This window comes from Argiope bruennichi, chromosome 4, assembly GCF_947563725.1.
Source record: "Argiope bruennichi chromosome 4, qqArgBrue1.1, whole genome shotgun sequence".
NCBI lineage: Eukaryota > Metazoa > Arthropoda > Arachnida > Araneae > Araneidae > Argiope > Argiope bruennichi.
In genome coordinates, this window is record NC_079154.1 from 7684900 (window position 1) to 7707730 (window position 22831).

The 22831-nt window shown below is 26.0% G+C and overlaps 1 protein-coding gene across 1 annotated transcript; it reads left to right on the forward strand.

The window, feature by feature from the left end:
• Nucleotides 1-1214: 1214 nt before the first annotated feature.
• On the forward strand, nt 1215-22380 carry LOC129965679 (zinc finger protein OZF-like; the record flags this gene model as incomplete). The annotated part of the gene is made up of 6 exons (XM_056079783.1): nt 1215-1461; nt 2933-3106; nt 4793-4972; nt 9774-9851; nt 13057-13302; nt 22127-22380. Coding segments are annotated over 6 exons (1179 nt in total), but the record flags the coding sequence as incomplete, so codon positions are not given.
• Between the last annotated feature and the right edge of the window lie 451 nt (nt 22381-22831).

Below are 22831 nucleotides of genomic sequence, written 5' to 3' on the forward strand. Positions count from 1 at the left end.
TATATTTTAGACTTTCATTTTCTGATTGTACAATGAAACATTGACTAATGAAAAGGATCTATACATTTGTTTATAAATCTTTTAGAAAACTAAAAATGACTTCTGAAACAAATACTTTTGATTGTCATTTCCGAGGTTTTCATATTTTACTTATGTTTTTTTCCCCATTTAATGGTTTGTAAATTTGTGTGATATTTGTACTGCTCTATAAATAGAATATATTTAAAATCAGTATTCTATCAAATATTTGTTCAGTTTGTAGCTACTGTATTTAATTTTTAACTTTAATTGTGTAATAAAACTTAAGAACTAACTGCTAACATGTTTTTCTTCATTTGGCTGATTTAACAATTATTGGCACCATCATGGTGTGCCTAAAAGGAGATAGATTCATTTCCCTGATATTAGTAATAAATTTTAAAAGGAGGAATTTTTACGAATGCAAGAAGTCAATGCAGTGAAGTTAAAATAAATCTCAACTTTTAAGTTGTATTTTTCAAAAATAATCATTCTTTTTTATAGAGTGCATTTGATTAATATTTAGATTGTCAAGACTTAAAAAAAAATGAAAGCTATCTCTATATTATGCTGCAGACATGACACATTTCTACACAAATGCAAATTTCAGCCTTTTTAAAATCAAAATTTATCATTCTTTGGGTTATTTAATTTTCTTGTATGTAAAAATGTATTATCTCAAACACTTTTTGTATAAATTTATTCATCTTATTGTTCAGTTAATTATTCTTATATTATTTCATAGGGCTTATGTTTGACAAAATTCGTTATTTTTTTAAATTTCGGTTTCTTTTGTTACTAACCTTTGTCATGCCTGTATGCTGTCATTTCTGATATGCATTGCTGTAAATCATGGCAACTCAAACTGATTGCACAGTTAAAGATACATGGCCCTATTTTGTTCAATTAACTTAAAGATGGTCCTAATTTATTTAAAATATTTCATTTTCAAATATCAGATTCTTAATATTGACTGTTATAAATATTCTGTTTAGTAAAATTATTTAATTTCTCATTATCTTCCTTTAATTATCATCATTCTGAATAGCAAAAGAATCTCATATTCATCATTCACTTCTGATTCAGTCACTCTTAATTTTGAGTGCAATGTCAAGTTGAGTTGTCACTTCTTACAGCACTGCTGAAATATTATTTATTTTTCAAAGAGTAACAATTTCATTTTAAAATAATGTAATTATTTCTCTTTAGTTAGAATTAACCAGTTTGGATTGCCCAGGAAATTTCTGTCAACTGAAAATTTTACTTCTACATCATACAAGTCACCATCTTTTCTTTTATGCCCATATTGTGAATATTCCACTATCCATAGAACTAATTTGAATAACCATATAAGGAAGCACACTGGGGAAAAACCATTTGTATGTCCAACTTGTGGCAAAGGCTGTACTACCAAACAAAATCTGAAAAATCATGAAAGACACCACCACCAATGATTGTTGCAAATTTCAGATCATAGTCAAAGACAACTCAAGCTGAGAGTATTTTTGAAAGGCTGTGAGGATTTGTATAATTTTTCTGTGGATATTAGGGCCACTTTATTTCAGTGCTATTAGATTAAACAATTTTCTGTTTAAATTGGGTTTTTTTTATTAAGATTAATAAAATATATTCATTTCTAAAAGTATATTCTTTTTAAACATGCCATTTACTTTCAAATACACTTGAATCGAAATCAAGATAATTAAATTGTATATACTTATTTGTAAATGATTTTGATTTGCATTACCTTTTAATATGGTGGATTTTCATAGCTTTGTACATGATTTTGATTTGCATTACCTTTCCTTAAAGGAGAAAAAAATAATAATAAACTTTTGTTCAGATTTTGGAGGTATTATTTAAACATATCAAAATATTCACCTGAGTGCTATATATGAAATGACCTCCTATTTTCCGTGTGTGAATTGTGAGAAAGCTAGTCAAGTTGTGATTATCGAGTAATAATAATATATTAATTTTACATCTGTATTTAACATATGATCTTTTTATAATGGTGGTTCTATTTTGCAGTAATTTTCTTGTTAGAATATATTGTTATTGACTCTGAAAATAAATAAAATGTATGCATCACACTTTTAAACACTTTGTTAAATTCTATTTCATTGTTTGAAGTCTTTTCTGTTAATAAATCAATTCTTTTATTACTTTATTTCATTTCTACTCTCTTCCTCCTTTTTGAATAAAATGCATATTTGGCAAGAAAAAAATATTATAGCTTCTGAAATTTAATGAATGAATAATGAGTGTCTAAATATTCAAAATAACAGTAATGTGTTTGCCTAGTGATATTATCCATTTATTGTAGAAATGATATATTCAGTGCTGAAAATCCAGTGAATAAGTTATAAAATTCTGTCTTAAACCTTTAGGATCCTTAAAGTCCAATTTGATTTTTTTCTACTTTTATTGTTATATATATTTTTTTCTTTTTATTATTGCCATATTATTAAAATGTCTCTGAGATTTTAAAGTTTTATAGCATTTTACATTATGCATTGCAAATATATGTAATACTCAAATTTTTGTATTAAAATGGAAGGGTTATATTTATAGCAAAATCTTTTGAACTGTAATAATAATAGATCTCAAAGAAAAGCAGTTGTCTATACAAGATTTGTGCAAAACAGATGGTGAAAAATTAGCTCTCATCTTTATGTTGTAATATTGCACTGGTAAGCATTTTTTCCCTTTGGTTTATAATATGATATTTCCTTTAAAAAATGAAATTTTCTCGTATTCCGGTGTATTTTCTTTCCTGTTTTACTACAATTAAAACTATATACCATTGACCTGTAAATGTAATTCAAATGTTTATTCTTTTATTGTTTTTAAAATGTTACCCCCATCACTTATTTATTTTTTTATGTAATACTACATTATACCTCTCTTGTAGGCTTTGAATTCTCAGCTGCTACTGATGAACGTAATATAAGAAATTCAAAAGAATACAGGACATTAAAAATGTATCATTGTAGTCAGTGCAAATATGTGACACACCATAAGGGCAATTTTGTTAAACATCAACGTATACATACAGGTGAAAGACCTTTTGTTTGTTCTATTTGTGGTAAAGGATTTACTCAAAAACAATCCATGCTGTCTCATTTTATAAGCCATAAACTTAAATCTGTTTAACTTTTTTTTTTACAAAGATGGTTTTCTTCTTGATCATGTGTTAAATTTATTTGTATTCAATAAATCTGTAAAAAAAATATTTAAGTTGCTTTTTTTTTATTTGTGAACTTGAGATATTTTACTCTGTTGTATGATTTTGCAATGAATTTAATTCAGATTTTGATACATTATTCAACTATTGAAGATTACGTGTAAAATAAACTACCTTAGAGAAAAGACATAGTTTTTGGATTATTCTGAGTGAAACGAATATGTTCTTATTTGTTCCTTTAAGCGATGCAAATTAATGTATCTATGTATCAATTTACATCATTATATTTGAATATTTTTCTTGTCAAATTGTTGAAATTCCCAACTCCATCCTTTACTTTGTAAAAATTATTCTTTATCTTTGTAGAAAGTTGGGGTGTGTTTCTCCTTAACATTTTATTTGACTAATTTATATTCTTATTTCAATTATTGTTTAAGTATGTTTTGTTGTTTTAGTACTTTTTTTACTTCAATTTTAGGTCATCAAATTTGAGAAATTTCAAATTTATTTTGCAATGTTTTTTTAATATATTAAATCTTTTAATGACTTAATAATGTAGATTTGTTTTAATTAGCCTTTTGAAAAAGTATTTTCATGGAATCAGCTACATCAAATTGCCATTAATTAAATTATTATGCAAATGCTTCTTGAATTAAATATATATAATCTATGTTTATGTCCAAGAAAATTTACTAACCATACAAAGTAAATGTTTTGTTTATACTAATTCAAAATATTAGTGTATATGAAAAAAAAAAAATATTTTGAAATAATAAAACGTTTTTTATTAGAAAGAAATTAACTTTTAAATTTGCACTTTTTTTATAGTGCAATATAATAAACTTTTGCAACTAATTTCATTAAGATCTTTCCAATTTACTGATTTAGTTGTAATAAGATTCTATAATTAATATTAAATGATTTTATACTGATATGACTTGTTCATTATATGATGGAAAGGCACTTTGTTTTTCATTAGCTTTTGTCCAGTACTTTTAATTAAGATTTCATTTAATGGATGTACATTTTTCCAGTAATTTCATTTTTTTTTAGAGTAACTAAGTGTTAAAATTACTGTGAATTACAACTTATGAGAATTTTTCCATTATAGCTTTTTCATCTGTTTAATACAGACTTTTTGAGTTCGACAAACGTAACAGATAAGAAAGATATCATAATTATTTCACATTTTATTTTCAGTGTGTTTAAATTGTGTGTCCTAAAAAGTGTGTCAAGTTTACAGATTATATGTGTTTCATGTTACAGTTTGTAGTGTAATAAAAGATTCTTTAAAAAATGATTTTTAAAAAATTATTCTATCAATAGAAGAACCATTTTGTCTTTAAAATATAATTTATCTTTGCTAATAATTTTGAAAGTATTTTAAAAAAAATTTTACTTAAAAACCAATGTTCTTATTGTTGCTCAAATGTCAGTATTCTTAGTAAAAGTGTCTTTTTATAACTGTCTTAATATTAAGTTAAATCTGGATTTGTGATATGTTTTTATTTCATGTTTTCTTTGGGTCTTTCTTCTTTATATGTTTTTTTTTAATTTAAAATATATAGTATTCCTCTTTTTTTTTAGGTTTTGATATCTCAACTGCTACTTATGAACATAATATTGATAGAAAACTTATAAGAGAACCTAAAACATTTAAAACCTATAATTGTACCATGTGTAAATATGTGACATATCATAAAGGCAATTTTACTACACATATGAGAATCCATACTGGTGAAAAGCCTTTTATTTGTTCAATTTGTGGTAGACGATTTACTCAGAAACAATCCATGCTATCTCATATTCTGGGTCACACAGTCAAGAAAGTCTAACATTGGTCAACACCTATTATCTGTTTTGTGAATGATAAGTATTCTCTATTTTTATTGAAAACTGTTCTCTAAGAAATTGGCAATTTATCCAAGTTTTTCCTTTCACATACTATAAGGGGAAAAAAATAATAATTTAACTTATTTAATTATCCATATTGTTTTGTTTTTGAAAGTCATTTTTTCCCATTAAAGTACTTTTCTTCCTTTAAATTAATAGAAAATAAATATTTTGATCTGTAATTTTAAATGAAGGAGATAGAATTTAAGTCTTGCTTATATAAGACTTACTTTTGTTTTGCACTCTGTCACTTACTAAGCAATACTATCCATCTCAAATTTGCAAGAGGAATAAGAAAATGAATTTTGCACCATAACAAATACTGCATTCCCCACACCCACCCCGCTTTAGTTTGGAATCATATATACAGACTCATATTCATACCAGGTGTGAGAAAAAGGAATATTTAATCTTTCATATAATCCACACAAAAAATTATTTATACATACAATTTTGGGGTACCTCCTCCCTGTCATTTGTAAATATGTATATCAGTTTCTCTCTCTCTCTCTCTCTTTCTTACTAATGATGAAATAAATTAGCTGTTAGCTGTTTATAACTAGAAAATATAAATTTGCTATGACATTTATTTAAAAGATTGCAAAATTGTATTATGTTTTGCTGTAAAATTATTTTATTTATATTAATTCAATATATTAATTAAAAAAATTTCTGTTAATTCTTATGCAAGTGTTTGTTATTTTGCATAGCATAATTTTAAAAATGACTGTAAATGCTACCTTGAAGGGTGATACATCTATGGTATTTTTTAGTGTAAATGACAAGTACAGACAGAACTGATTTAAATATCAGTGACATTGTAAATTTTCGAATTATATTTATTAGTTCCAATTTTTTGTGAAAAGAAAGGAGAAAAAAAATACTTGAATTATGCAAAGTATAGCCCTTCTTTCATTAAAAATGAATAAATATTTTTGTATAATTATTTGCATTACTTTTTTTTCTCATAATATTTGTTAAGGAAATTTTTGTCATTCATGGTTATCGATGCCAATGGAATTGAAGAATAATATTTTTAAGAGCATTCTATATTTGTATGATTAATGCCATATCCTATAACCACATTATTTTCCTACATTAAATCAAAATCATTCATTTTGCTTTCTTTTTTCATTTTTGATTCTGTGGCATTATTATACTCTGAAATTTGCATAAAATATTCAAGCTTTTTTTAAAGTTTTTGAATTAATAAATTTTTAGATTTTGTGATCTTTTATTTTTGTATAAAATGATTTCTATGTGAAATTACTTTTTTCTGAAAAGTGTAATTTTATTCTTAATATCTGAATATATATATAATATGAATTTTTTCAGTCTTAAATTGTTTCAGAGTAAGTTAATTTTTAGTTGAATTTTATTGAAATTGCTCCCAATGATGATTTTGATGACTTATTTTTGATGTCTATAATCTGAGGGTGCAAGAATGTAATGATTGTCTGTAAATGATTTGAGATTCAAATTTGTATTAATTTTTTTCTACCATTGTTCATTAATATAACATTTTTCCTATTGTGATAACATGACAAAACAAAAAAAAAACATTATCAATTGTTTTAAAATCTGTTTTTAACTTTTTAAATCTAGAGTTGAAAAGTATGATTTTTTAAAAAATAATATTTAAAATTTCAACATTTGACTCAGTTTTATTCTTTCTTATTTCTTGGTCTTTTTTTTTCCATCTTAATCAGCGAAAAATAATATCTGTATTCTGTTATGTTTTGTGCTATTAATTTTTAAAGTTCTGTGAAGATTATAAAGTGCATTTAAATGCTTACAAAATAATTAATAATTGGTTGAAACATGTTTTTAAATATGTAAATTAAAACCCATAATTAAAGTCTTAAACAAATGGTTGAAAGAAATTTTCTGTTAACTTTTATTTTTGTAATGATTTTGAATATACATCTTTCATGAGTTTAATTACATTTTATCCATTATTTTATTATGTATGCAAAGTTTTTGATATAACAGATAAGCAGAAATGGTGTTTTAAATATAATTATAAACAGTGACCACAAGAATTATTCATTTTTTTGCGAAAAGTATATCTTATAAAATATCTTATCAGTATATATATAATCATTATCTGCCATCTATGATAATGGGCTGAATTTTAAATATCCACATCTTTTTGGTCTGCATCTTTATATGATGCAAAATCCCAATTTCTCTGTTTCAGCATTTAGCAATAGACGCAGGAATTTTTCTTTTAATTTTTATATTTACTAATATATTAGTGTGTGTATAAAATTAACATGAATGAAATTTAGTTATGTAGTTTAGTTTTTCATTTTATTTACATTTTTTATGCTGAATTGTTACTATGTTTAATGAGCTTAGATCTGTAATTTGCATTATTTTGTATTTATTTTAATTCACAATATTTTTACTTCAGTTGGAAGTTATTGCTAACATTTTTCTTCGGCATTATTTTTATTTTGTATTTGCCATTAATATTTTTTCCCTCCAATGGTCACTGTTGATTTCATATCGATTGTAGAGGTTAAATTTTGATTTGAATGTTTGTGAATATTATGGATAGAGAAAATCCTATTATAAAGAAAATAAAACTTTTGATGTTACTTTATATTATCATCTAAAGAGCATTACAAATTATAATTTTTTGGAGCAATTGGGAGGAACAATAATATAGCTATTATTGTTTCTTCTTTTGTATCGTCTCAAAATTATTTAATAATGTTAAAGCAACTTACTTTGTCTTCAAGGTGTCTTATAATTATAACCATTCAAAATTCTGTTTGGTAATAGTATTACTTGAAACCAATGTTTGGAGCTTGCATTATCAATATCAAGAAAGCAGTTGTAATAATTTGCTCTAAGCTATCAAGAGCTGCAATAGTCTAATAAAAATGGCACACCATCATACTAGTTGTTCTGTTGAAAATATATATTGATGATTTCTAGACATGTTTGAAGTGATATTCATTCCTAAACAAATAATATATAAGGAAATAATAGATTTTTAGGATTGCTTTTGAAAATGGGGAATAGCAATTTAATATAGAAGTAAGGAAAGATAGATACTTTTTAAAGCAAAAATCTCTACCATTTACTTGATAACTTAAATGTGTTAACTGAAAGAAGTGACCAAGCCTTGAATGGAAAGGATTGAATTCATTTCTGAATTGAAAGATAAAATGAAACATTATTTTTTGGCAGTTCTCGACAATGAATATCAATATGAATTTCTTAGCCTGTCTATCAAGATAGTGTGGTATGAAATTATTAAAAGCAAAAATTCATATAACAATGCTATTGATTGCAAATGATGTTGTTCTTTATCTAAACAACTGAATGCTAATTCTGCCATAATCAATAATATCTTATTTATTCGTATTGATTTTATAGTAATTTTTGCAGAGTGGCCTGTTGGTAAGGTTTGGCTACAGAACCAAAGGGTTTCAGGTTCGAAACCAGATTCCACCAAAGAACTGTCGCGTAAGCAGGTCCAGTGCACGTTAAATACGTTGGGACCAAACATCCTCTCACTGATGAGGTGTGGAAGTTTGGAGAGGGGTGTTCCAGCTTAGGTGTCGTCCTTGTCATCTGACCGTGGTTCAAAATTACGAGGTGAATCCAAAATAGCCCTAGTGTTGCTTCAAAACTAGACTTTAATATAACTAAACTAAACTAAATCCAAAAAAGTTTTGAATTTACCAGATTGCAGTTGAATATTCTACATGAAAAAAGATTTGTGCAAACATAGCACTATCCTAAAATTCTTTTTAGCATTCATTTAGCTCTCTTCCTTGATCTTCTCTGTTTATTGTTACCTGTTCAGAAAAGTATATTACTGATTATCACTTCGATTGTCATAGCTATAAATAATCAATGAAGTAGAGTTTAAAAGTGTTTTATGGGTCAAAAACTGGCTGTTTCAGGTTTATTTTTCTAACAACTTGGTCATTCTTCATCTCAAGTGAAGATCCAATAGTAGGTTATTAGGTAATTTTTAAAAATTAGTTACAAATAATAATACTTTTGATTCTACTTTACTATATACCAAGCATAAAAATAAAAAAATTTAAAAAATCCCTGATTTCATGATCAGCACATGCTAATTAATTAATAAGTGCAAATTTTTAAACAATGTATAGCACTGCATTTTAGTATTGTTAGATTGGATTGAAAATTTACTAGCTTAAAATAGTTCAGAGTATATTTTACATTTTAAAAAAATTGAATTTTGTTATGTTTTCTGACTATGCAAAGTTGAAATGAAAGAATGTATTGTTAAAACCATTAATTTTAAAATTCATTGCTGTATTTTTGAAATGCCTATAATTCAAAACTTTCAGATATATTTGGGCCCATTAATATTTAAGCATTTATGTAATTACTAAGTATTTGCCAGAATTGTGTTTTTTTAGTATGCCAAAATATATTGATAAATGTATTTAATATCACACATTTATATATTAGTCTAATCTTTTAAAGAAACATTACTGCAATTATATTACAAGGTTAATAACTTATTTTTATTCTCAAGAGCAGTAAATTTAATATATGTTGAAGGACATCAGATTTTCCCCTTCTAGTTCATTTAAAACTACTTATCAAAAAACACTTTAAAGTGGATTGTGATTTCTATAAAGATAGAAACTACTCAATTATATGAAATTTTTTCTTTCAGGTACCAGCATTCCATATAAATCGGTTATAACATCACCAGCTCATCACCTTTCTGTTACTCCGCATTCTTGCTCATATTGTAAATATGAAACATTCTATCGAGGTGACTTAATAAAACATCTAAGAAAGCATACAGGAGAACGACCTTTCTCCTGTCAGGTTTGTGGGAAAGGTTTCTCTCAGAAATCCAATCTTAAAACTCATGAAAAATTGCACTTACTGCAAAAATAGTATATTTCTAAAAATTGTAAAGAATGCTTTTCGAAGTTCATCTTTTCTTCATTTTTATTTAGCATTTGATTAGAAAATATTTAAAACATTTATGATGACATTTATTATAAGATTAATGATTGAAGATTTCAAACTTGTTTATTTATATATTCAGGCTTCATTTTGTGATACATTGAAAGCTCATTAATATGTTTCTTATTTGTGTAATAATTTTTTAACTGTAGATATGTATCATGATATTGCATGATTAAATTTAGAAAGTTATCTCATTTGTAACTGAAAATCTTTAGGGTGTCAGTTTACAAATATTTACACAATGTGCTAAGACAACTGTACTGTATAATTACCAAGATTTAAAAATTACTGTTATGCAACAGAAATCGTATATTCTTGTGTGCAATAAAATTTTGTGGCTTTTATATATATATGTAAAATTCTTGTACAATTGTTTTTCCATTTTAATTTAATAAAAAAGATTTTTTTAAAAATCTGTTTCTAATCTTTTTTAGCAACAGCATTGTTTTTAAAAAGTAAATTTAATTTCATTGGAAAACAAAATTTTTATTTCTTATCCTTGTGTTTTTTTTTTTTTTTTTTTTTTTTTTAAATCTTTACTTGATTTTAAAACGATACAATGTAATAATTGGTTCCTAGGTTTTAATGAGGGATAGGATGTTTTTAAATGTGTACCTTTGACTTATTAGTTCACTAGCCAAAGTTTTAGAAAAGTAATGCTACACTATAATTTATATGGGGCAAATTATTTCATATAATGTTTATGTGATTAATTGCTTTCTTCTTCTATTTCAATTTTAATAATTTGTATTGTTATTTTAATTAGTAATAATTCAAATATTTTTTTATGTTTAAAATTTTATATATGATTAAGGTTTAATTAAATTTGTAAATTTTCGGGGTCTTCATTGGCTGTTTTAATGGTTCTGGAAAGGTTTTAACAGAATTTCAAGCTTATGCTTATCTGCCATTTGCTTGGGTCAGTATGTGTTATTGTTTTAAGCTTAACTGAAATTGAAATCGCTTTTATCGATAAAGATTTCCCATCTTTGCTTCGTTGTTGTTGAACTTTAAAAAATTGTGAATTTATAATGAGCAATTTTAAAATTTTAGTAACTTATATTTTTTATCTCTTACACTTATTGTAAGATTGTATAATTGGACATAAGATATGAATACTTTGATAAATTTTAATTCAAATTTCTCAAAGTTCTAAAATCTAGCTACCCAAAATACTTCATTCTTTAAATTTCTGTTTATAAATTTTAGGAAATAAAATTATATGCAAATTATTTGCATTTCTGTAGAAATCATTTGCAGGACATGAACGAAAGTGCTGTCAAGTATTTCTTGATTATTTCACTTATTTTCTTTTATTGCTTATTTTTCATCAAAGATTAATTAATTTTTTAACCAATCATTTTAAAGATGCTGCTTTGAAATGTTCTTTATCTGACTTAATCATAATCACTTATAATTTTAAAAATATTTATTAAGAAAGATTTTTTTTCTTTTTAATTTGAATTTTCTTGTCCTTATTTTCTAATTTGTTTATCCTAATGATTCACTTTCTAAGCCATTAGTATATTTCACATTCACTGAAGCTCTTGCTAATGCAGATGTTGCTTATATTTGATACTAGTTCAAAATTAAAAGTCATACATCTGTGTACATTTATGTTGTGCATTCCTGTTAAATGATGGTGACCTTTCTGAGCAAAATTCTGTCACAAGATTCAATTCAAATGTTTAAAAAAAAAATGCTCTTAGATTAAATGTTTCTTTAAAGTTAATGTAATTGATGGCATTTTTGACTAGTCATGATTTAAGTTCCTAGATTTCTCGCCATAGTTGCAAATGAAGAATTGTCTTAAAATTGAAAGATTTTTTTTGTGTGTGTAAAATAGTTATTTTAAAAAGTACTGAATGGAAGGCAAACAAATATATTTCTTCAACTGTTACGATCCACTTATGATTAAAAGAAAGTTTAATTAATTAAAGCTTATATCTTCATAAAAAATATAATTATTCTAAAAATATACTTTGTTTTGTTGGCAGATTTATGTTAATGAATAAATTTTAATTGGCAAATATAGCTAGTTGCTGAAGAAGAATGTACTTTATCAGTAATTATCAATATAATACTATAAATATAAATTTATACACTTAGCAAAAAATTTATGAATAACTTTTTAGAAAAACCTTATTTTATGTATCAAAGATGTGAAAGAGAATATGTTTTTGGCAAAGCATAATTCATAAGCTCAGATTTATTTCATTAATGAAATAAACAGTAATATGGCATAATATAAAGTAATGGTACATTATAAAATATAAAATAAACAGATGGAAATCTGTTTTAAACAGTTATGTCAATTGTATTTATAATTCTGCTTGCGATGTTCTGAATCTTGAATATTCTTAATTCAATTAATTATTTCATAAACATTTATGTCAATTGTATTTATAATTCTGCTTGTGATGTTCTGAATTTTCAATATTCGTAATTCAATTATTTATTTCATAAACATTTATGTCAATTGTATTTATAATTCTGCTTGAGATGTTCTGAATTTTGATTATTCTTTATGTATTTTATTTTAATGATCTAAATTACCTTAGATAAAATTGATCCTTATGTTAAAAAAAGGGGGAGGGGGTCACAGACTACCAAAAAAAATGAACAATAAAGATTCATCAAAAGTATTAATATCAGATCTGAAATTGGATAGGTTCAAAAACATTTTATTGATTTTAATTTCCTTAATTGCTGATTGGATGAATTAGCATATGATTTGTATGTGTACATATGTGTATATGCATGTTTTAATTTTTTAATAATATTATTAGAAGCATTTTTAAAGAAATAATGGAAGGAATTTTTAAAAATATCCCTTTAGTATAAAGTATATTGGTTTGTTTTTATAGTTTATATCGATTTTCAGAAAGTCCAAAATATTGCAAATGGAATAAGATAACTCTTAGAGGTAATTCATAAACTATTAATTATTTCTTTTTAAAAAAAAATATTTTTTTTAGGTATCGTTAGGCTGAATGAAATTGTTAAAGCTTCACCAATTGAGCAAAAAGTTTCCAGAAGACTAAGTTTAGCAAGACACTCATGTCCATGTTGTGAATATGAATCATTTAATCGAAGTGATGTTGTGAAGCATCTAAGAAAGCACACTGGAGAGAAACCTTTCACATGTCAAATTTGTGGGAAGGGTTTCACTCAGAAGCATAATCTAAAAATGCATGAACGATCACATGCATCACAGAAATTCTGTGTGTACAAATTATAAAAATTACTTCCACAAAGCATCCATCTTTCATTCCCATTTATTTATTCATGTCCAAAATATATAATTAAAGATTTCAAAATTTGGCTTAAAAACATTTTTAATATTTGTATTAATTTTTTTTTCAAGTCTTAAAGAGGTTTTTTTTTTTTAAGCATCTAAAATTTTATTTATCTTTAATTTTTTTAAAATTATTTTTTATTCAAAAATATTTATGTTTTTCTATTTTAGTGACATAAGTTTTCTTCTGTTCATTTATGTACTTATCTGATTTTATTTTTCTAATAAAATTCTTTTAATTTTTAAAAAAATTCAATTTAATAGAAAAGTTGGCTAATAATATTTTTCAGTAATAGAATAAATTGGTAAAGTATTTTTTTATGTTCTATGTGATTCATGATTAATATTCTTATAATTGAAAAATAGTGCAATGTCATTGTCTAAATTCTGATAGCAATTAAAATTGTATTTGCTGTATAAAACTGAAGTAACATGTGTGGAAGGATTCTTTATTTTGTGGATTTACTGTATACCTTTATTTTTGTAAATTTTTAATATATTCAGGGGTGTTTGTGCTCCGGGGATTTTGAACTTCGATACCCGGAAATTCCGGGGATCGTCGTTCAAAAGGAAGTAGGAATAATAATGAATTATTTATTTTGATCTGGGTACTTTTGTTTGCTTTGAAAGCAGAAAACGCAAGGTCAGTGTGTGTGGTGAAAACTTTTCCTTTCTTTCTCCAAAGGCAGTGATAATGCGTGAAAAGGGGGAAAAAACTTCTTTTTTGTTCTTTCCTTATTGCGAGTTATGACTCATTCCCCCGGTTCTCGGACATTCTCTTCTGGATTCTTTTCGGCAAGTAGGCGCGGCAGAAAAAAAAGGGAGAGACTTCGTTCGACCAGATGTGCGATCACGTGACCTGGGTTCAAAGGTCTTAATTTTGCAAAAAAAGTAATTCATTGAACTTTTATAATTAGGTCATTCAATACTTCATAATTGTAATTTTTCATTTCTCCCCCCCCCCCCCTTCTCGAAACTCCAAAATGTCGGTAGTAAGTCCGTAAAAGTTTCAGGGGATTTTTTGGGGTCCCACAAACACCCCTGTATATTGCAATTTATGTTGATAAAACAGTAGTTCAGTTTTTCAGATACATCTTACCCTAATTATTATTTTTGATATTTTATTGTTATATGATTTATCCTATTCTAACTCTAATTTTTCATCAAAAGTTATATTTTATTATTTCCTCTTTATAAACTAGATAGTTAAATTGATGGGGGGAGGGGAAATCCCTGCCACATTTATAAGATGCATTTTATGTTGTTATAGGATGATTCAAATTATTAAGGAAATTTATGATTTTAGGTGAATAATTGCTAGTAAAGGATAAAATCACTTTCATTTTTTAAGGAGATCATCACCACATTCAAGGACAGAAATTTGTTTTGTTCTTACCAAATTGATTATAGACATACTTCTATATTACATTTGAGAACAATGGTTGTTAAGAGAGCATTCTTTTAAGTGTTCCTTCTGGGAAAACTTACACTCAGCAATATTTTCATAAAAAGTTGCTTGAGGTTATGCATTGCAAAAGTTGCATGTCTGCAAAATTTGTAAAGAATATTTTCAAAAGTATTTTTTCTTTTATCCTGTTTATTACTCAGTTCTTAAGGATTTTAATGTTCAAAAGTTACTAATATTTCTGACTGAATCATAAGAACATAAATATTTTATTTAATCTTACTTTTCAATATATTTCAGAATATATGAATTAATCTTTTGAAATATAATGAAAACTAAAGATTTGTTAAATCATTGTCTGTTTTCAACTAAATTTTTTTTAATTCCTCTCTTTTTTTTTTTTTTTTCTTTTTTTTTTCTTTTCTTTTTTGTACTGATACAAAACCTTTTCATTTTAATAGCAAAGATTTACTTTTTTCAATCAGTATATATATCAGGGTGCGTAGTGGCATGAAAGTACTTAAAAAGTGCTTACATTTGAAAATCACTTTTAAGCACCTTAAAAATGCTTGATTTTGGGGAAAGGTCCTTAAAAAGTGCTCATTTTTTTTTAGAAGTTCAAAGAAAGCTTTCTGTGTTGTTTCCCCACTTATTGAATTTAGTAATTAAAAAACATGGTTCTAAACATTTGTTTACTGGATGTATCAAGAAAGAAAACCAACAAAAGGGGAAAATTCAGTGAAGAAATCCAGGAATTCGAATACATACTAAGATAACATTTAATGATGCTTTTTTACTGCTCCCTCTTATTTAAACGATGTATATTGTAATTTATTTAAATACTGGAATAATTACCCAAAAACGACAGTATGAAATACATACTGTGCCATAATTGTTACAATTCAAAACACTTTCAACTTCAATTTTTAGTGTTTTAGATTTTGAAGAATTTATTTAAGTTATATCTGCTATGTTTAACTTTTTATGTGTTGTTAAAGAAGAATATGCAGATTGTTCTGATCAATGGGAAATAAGAGTACAGCCGGAGGAATTTGGTGCACCATATAAACATTTTGAACATAGAAGAAGCTGTTTTAAAAACACTTACAGTGAAGCTTCTTCAATCATTATTTTCATTAATATATCATTTGGTGAATCCCTTGAATGACCTATTATAGGAATTTTACTGTACTGTATTGAATTGTAATTCTTTGTGCTATGTAATTATATTAGTTGGTTACATAAAATCCAGTACCATGACTGTGCAAATTAATTGGAACAAACAGATTTTTTAAGAAAATTGTTCCTTTCTTGGGGATTTTCTGCCTCAAACCGTTTTCAACGGCATTTTCTTAGAACGTGCGACTACTCTTGACTACTCTAAACCGCTTTGACCATGTAATCATGACATGTCGAAAATTTTTCCCTTCAGTTGCTGTAAAAAGTGTTCGCTTGTGTGAATTGTCTCCTTTTGATGTGTATTAAAAAAATGGATATCACTCCCAGGAAAAGGACTAGAATTGTTACCCTTAGTCAGCATACTTCTATGGCTGTGAGGGATATTGCTGCAGTAATTGAAGTCGGAAAATCCAGGGTTTCTAGGATTATTAATCAGCAAAAGAATTTTGGGGCTGTGTCACCAAAATGAAAGAGTAAATGTGGACGCAAACGCAAGACCACACTTCGAACAGTCAAATTTCTTGTACGAAATAGTACAATGCATTCTTACAAAACAAGTAGAGTTCTTCAGAGAGAATTATTAGCTACTGGTGTGAGCGTGAATTCATCGATAGTTCGATGAAGGCTTATTGAAGCTGGGAGATTTGCAAGAATAATTGAAAAACAGTTATTAACACCTGCAGTGAAGAAAAAACATTTGGATTGGGATAGGAAATATCAATCCTGGACTGCACAAGATTGTAAGAAGGTTGTATTCAGCGACAAAACGCATTTTCTTATGCAAGGGTTTCGACCAAGATTTGTCAGGCAAAGTGATGGAGAATCCATCAGGGAACAACATCTTATTCAAGTATTTAAGAACACTCAGAAACATATGTTTTATGGTTATTTTACTTCTGAAAGACCTGACAGCTTAGTACTAGTTGAAGGGATGATGAAGTGTAAACAATAAATTTCTATAATAGAAAGTAAAATTGTGCCTATGATGCAAACGTTCGCTGGTAGTGTTGGTATATTTTAACAAGATCTTGCTCCATGCCATTCTTCTAAGCTAACAACGAATTTTTTTCAAAAACAGAAAATAATGGCCTGGTATTCTGATGTAAATCCCATCAAAAATTTGTAGAGCATTGTAAAAAGACATCTGAGTAAAATGGACTGCTCAACAAAGAAAACAATGATTGAGAATGATATAAAAGTTTGGTTTCGTGATGACGAGATCAAAAATATATGTTCTAATTTAGTGGAATCCATGCCAAACCGTGTACAGGATCTCATTCAAGCTAGAGGAGGACATATTATGTATTAGATTGCTATACTGTGCATGTAAGTTAACCTATACTAATTAAGCAACATTTGTGAAATTTTTTCTGTTTGTCCCAATTAATTTGCACAGTACTGTAACATCAAAGCATATTATCGCACAAAAATTATTTTAATGCTGTTATAAAGGTTTTAAAAAATAGTGATAAAATTTGTACTTGAATGAATGCATTTTTAACTGTAATTTTCGAAAAATTAGTTTTTGGACGTAATTTATAACAGTGACTTATTATAATGAAATTCAAAATAATATCATTGATCTATCGAATCATGTAGTTGTGTTATTTAACCATGGTTAAAGTCATGATAAAAGAAAACAAAAATATTTTTTCAGCAAAACAGTTTATTGAATAAGATTCTTCATTTCATGAGTTTTGTTAAATTTTGAAACAATGTGATATATTGTCTTGTGCTGGTTTCAAAAAATATTTTTAAAAAAAATACTTTTTTTTTTTTTTAATTTGTGGTTTTGTTTCTGTTATTTATGAAAACTAGGTTTTTTTAAAGCATTTTCATTTCTTCATAAAATATATAATTTAATTAATTATTATAATTAATATAATTTTTCTTAAAGTAAGAATTTTTGCTTGTATGGTAAAAAGTAGTTTTTTTTTGTTAAATCTTTGGAATGTTAAACGTTCAGAAAAGACTTATACTAAATTTCGGAAGGAAGAAGTGATAAGACAATTTTTTTATAGTCTCACCTTTTTTGAAAATTCCTATTCTTTTCTATTAAAATAAATGATCTAAAAGAACTTATTTGGAACATGGCATTGTTCCATCGTCAGATTCATGCTAGTGTTATGCTGATAGTCATTCCAGAATGCATCAATTCTTAGTTTTATAAAACTGCAAATAAAATACTAAATATAATGATTTAGTGCAGGAGGAAATTTACTCTTTACATCCCAGCCATGTAAAATCTTATTTGTATTTGCATATATCAAAATCAAATACAAAATTTTTTTATCATACTATGTATCTATATTATTATCGACAGTTTTAAATTCTCAGAAATGTTGAAAAAGATTGCAGATCTGTATTACTAATTTTATAAAATTTGATTTAATATTTTGGTATTGATAATGTGATTATTTTTACCAAAAAGACATAATTTATTTTACAGTGGAAGGCATTATGCAAATGTGGAAATAAATATTGAAATTTAAAAAATATAAATTCAAAATTAATTAACAAAATTTTTCTCAATAAAATCTATGCATTATTATGAAGAAAAAAAAAAACATTCTATGCTTAGAAAATATGAAGATTACATATGCATATATGTACAAAGGTGCTTAAAAATACTTTTTAGTTTTTTAAAAGTAATTTTTGCCGCAGTTTCTCACTAAATACCCTGATATGTAATCTTATTCCTTACATACATAACAAATTTTTGAACAAATGAACATTTCAGAATTTTTGTAATCTAATTTTATTATTCTTGAGATCGATTAATTTTCTTTCTTTGTAATAATTCTTCAATATTTTGAATATCTCAAACACATTTGGAAAACTTGCTTGTTTTAATGTTCAATTAGTTATTTTATTTCTTCTTGTTTATGTTTAGCTCAATTCATTATTTTATGAAGTTCAGCTTTTTTTGTTACATGGTTGTGTCATGTTTTTGGTCTTGTTTTTGTTTATGAGAATTCTTTAAAAGATAAGTCTTATTTACTGTATCAAAATTAAGTTGACAGGGAAAAAGTCATTTTCCCACTCATGTTAAAGTGCAACTTCGTCTGATTTTAAGATTAATTATATTGTTTGGAAATATTGTTGATAAATTTATTCAGAATATTGAAGAAACATTTTTTTAAAAATTATTTTTCACTTGCAAACACTTTCAATGCACTGATATTGTATAATAATGGGCTATCAGTAAATAAATATTGGATTTTTTTTATTTGATATTTGTTCGTGTTTTTTCTTTTGTTAGGCTTTCAGGACCAAATATCATATAATTACTGATATTTAAAAAATATAATTCTTATGAGGGTGTGTTATTTCAGGTGAAGAATTGTTCTTGGATATTAAAAATGTTGATAAACACTGCAATTAGATTAACACAGCTGAAAATGTAATGAAGTTTGCTTGTGCCTTTTGTGATTATCAAATTAAACATAAAGATACCTGTAGAGTACATCTGAGAAGACACACAGGCAAGCGTCCTTTCAAGTGCAAAATGTATGGGAAGAGCTTCTCTCAGGAACATAATCTTCAAAAACATGAGGCATTGCACATGTTACAAAAGTTGCATATGTGTAAAATTTGTAAAGAATGTTTTTGAAGTACTTCATCTCTTCAGTGTCATTTATTTACCCATTCTCTTTAATTGAGATGCCTTTAGTTTTGAACATGCATAATAAATTTTACCTTGAAATGAATAAATCAAACAGATATCACAATTTTATTTTGAACCATTTTACAATTTTGGTAAAGAATAATTTTACTGTGTATGTGGTATTCATCTCTTTACTTCCATTTAAGATTTGTAACATTTGATTACAATAGTATTGGTAAGGTTCATTTATTTTAATTTTTGATAGAATGAAACATTCTTTTTTTTATATGTTCCATGTAATAGAATTTTTTCAATTTTTTTTTAATGTGTTAACTTATGTAGATAAAATTAAGCTTTCAGTTTATAATTTTTATTTGAAATTAAATAATGTTCCAATTTTCTAATTTTTAATAAATTTTCTTTTTAATTCTTTAAAAATCCATGGGTATACTTAAATATCTTCACCCTATAAACTAGGTAAGTCAATTGTGGGACGTCTTGTTGCTTTTTATTTGTATCTTTCAATAATTTTTTTTTTTTTTGCCAAGCTTTTATAGTAAATGTTATTTTGTTATAACTATTTAAAATTATAATTTTTACATCGCTATATAATTTCAAGTGAAAAATTACAAAAGATGATAAAAAATATTCATCAGCATTTGTAGTGAAATCAGTACAACAAAGAAGAATATGAAAATAGTTGCATATTTTGTGATTACAAAACTGATCATAAAAACATTTTAGAAGAAGCATAGACAAACATCATTTTAAGTACAAATACTATGACCAAGGTTTTGCTGACAGAACTATTTTGCATAAACAATGTTCCTGCACTACTCTTTCTCCTAATATTCATGTAAATTCATCTCCTTAAATTCCTTTCTCATATTATTCACCAATTATTACTTACAAGAATGATTAGTAAATAACTTGTAATTTTTGTAGCTTTTAAAATGCAGAGAAAAAAAATTAATTGTCTAACTCTTAAAAATTCATGAAAAGGCTATGAATGAATGTGCAATAATTTTCTAGTTGTTCTGTAAAATAAAGACTTGTATATCAGTGAAATCTTGATGTAGTTGAGAAATAGACAATTCCTTAGCTCTTTCCCCCACTTCTAAAAGAATATTTTAAATCTAAAATACATTGTTTTCAGCTTATTCAGTTAAATCAGTTTATCAAAATTTGTGTGTTTAGATTTATATTTTATAATATTTGTGTATCTTTTTTAAATTTTGTAGAAAAATTGTGATAGACTGATGCTTAGATAGGTATAAAGTTTTTAAGTTTTGTGAACAATATACTTTTGTTCATTCCTTTATAAAGTTAAAGGAGAACTTAAAAAATTATTAAAATTCCTAAATTCAACTCATTTTTAAATAAGTTTTTAGGTCTAAAGGTGTCAAATTGGGGACGACGAGCTTATCAAACTTCATAAATCATGGATTCCCCATTCTTCCATAGAATTTTATAAACAGTTTGCATAGTCTTCTCTTGATTTACTTAGGAGTGTATAGTGTAATATCTGAATTTTGAATAATTTCTTTAAAAAGCATATGACAATTTAGTATAAAAATTGTTTTTTAAGATTAAGATGAGATTAAAAGGACAGATTTTTATAAATGTCTGAATCAAAATGTATATGTTAGAAAAATGGATGTAAGAGTTATGAAAAAAGTTAATTAGAAGCTGAAAAAGATGCATTTCTTTTCAAAATCATCTTAAAAGTTTTTCAATAATTTGGAAACTAAGCTAAACTTGAGAATAATTTCTGGGTAATGTTTTAAAAATTTGTATTAAGTTTGATGTTTGTCATTGAAACTGATTATTTCAGTTATAGGCATCATTTTTTAATGTTTGTAATTATTTCAGATTTTGGAAAATAAATAAGAAATTGAATAATACTTATTAGTAGATAAAAACAACTCAGCCTAAAATATTTATTTGTTGAAATTGAATTGAATGAATCTAAGAGAAAGTTGCAGCACCTCTCTGTAATATTGGAACTTGCCTTTCCATTATTACAGATATTCACCGTATTATGATAATTAGAATTCATTCTAATTCTGCAAATATTTGAGGAATCCTTCTGGCCTTCAATATGGTTTCAGCTGTAGGACAGAAGGTTCCATTATTGAAATATAAATTTCTCCAGAAAACTGGCACGTAAGTAAAAATGTATTACGAAATGATACAACTGCATAGTTAGGCAAATCATTTCATTTAGTTTTCAAATGGAAAGCAGGTTTTTTGTCAGAATATGTCATTGTCTTTCTCAAATGGCTCTTTTTCATTGCTTATAAAATATTATGTCTGTTTAACAAGAGTTATAGACAGTTCCAATCTGGCCTCATTTTTATGGATGCTTTTTTTTTTATTGATCAATTAATTATTTAGTTTCAGGTCAATATATTTTGTATTATTCTATAATTTAAATGTACATAGAGAATATTTACATTTTAATGTAATTTATATGTGGATGCAAAATCTGTCAATCCATTTTAAACAATTGGTTTATTTCCTCTTAAAAAGTTTCTTTTATAATTTTTCTTCCAACAGGTAATTTCAAGATTGTGCAGCATTCGTCTAGAAATTTCAGAAAAAGAAATATAGAAACTGTATGCTCCATTACATTCCACAGCTGCAACTTCTGCTCATATGCTACATATAACAAAAGTGATTTAACTAAACATATTAGAATACACACTGGAGAACGACCTTTCAAATGTGGTACCTGTGGTAAAGCTTTTTTGCAGAAACAACATCTTCAGACTCATGAAAAAACGCATTTGAAAGTTGTATTTGTGAATTGATCTGTTGATGAAAACTTTTAACAGATTTTTTTTTAAATTCCAGAATGTATTGCACTTTACAATGGTTAATATTTATCTATTTTAAATTATTTCAGTAGATTTTTATATTTATTATTTGAGCAATTTAGTTCAACTTTATTGAATCTTTGTAAATATTAAGTATATTTCAAATTTTTCAAAAATTTATTTAATTCTTTATTTTTTATTGGGCATGTTGGGTAATACAAAAGCAAAGTTAGTCTTCCTTGTAACATTCAAAATATATTTTCATTTCTTTTATTGAGCTTACATTAAATTACATAATTTATCAGTAGTGTGTGCACAAAAATGTCTTTTAAAATAATCATTAGCAATTTCTCTGTTTGAGTAAATTAACATTTTAACAATGTTGTTTTTCTTTGCACATTTCTTTATAAAGAATGTGGAGAACCTTTAAAAAACTCCTGTATGT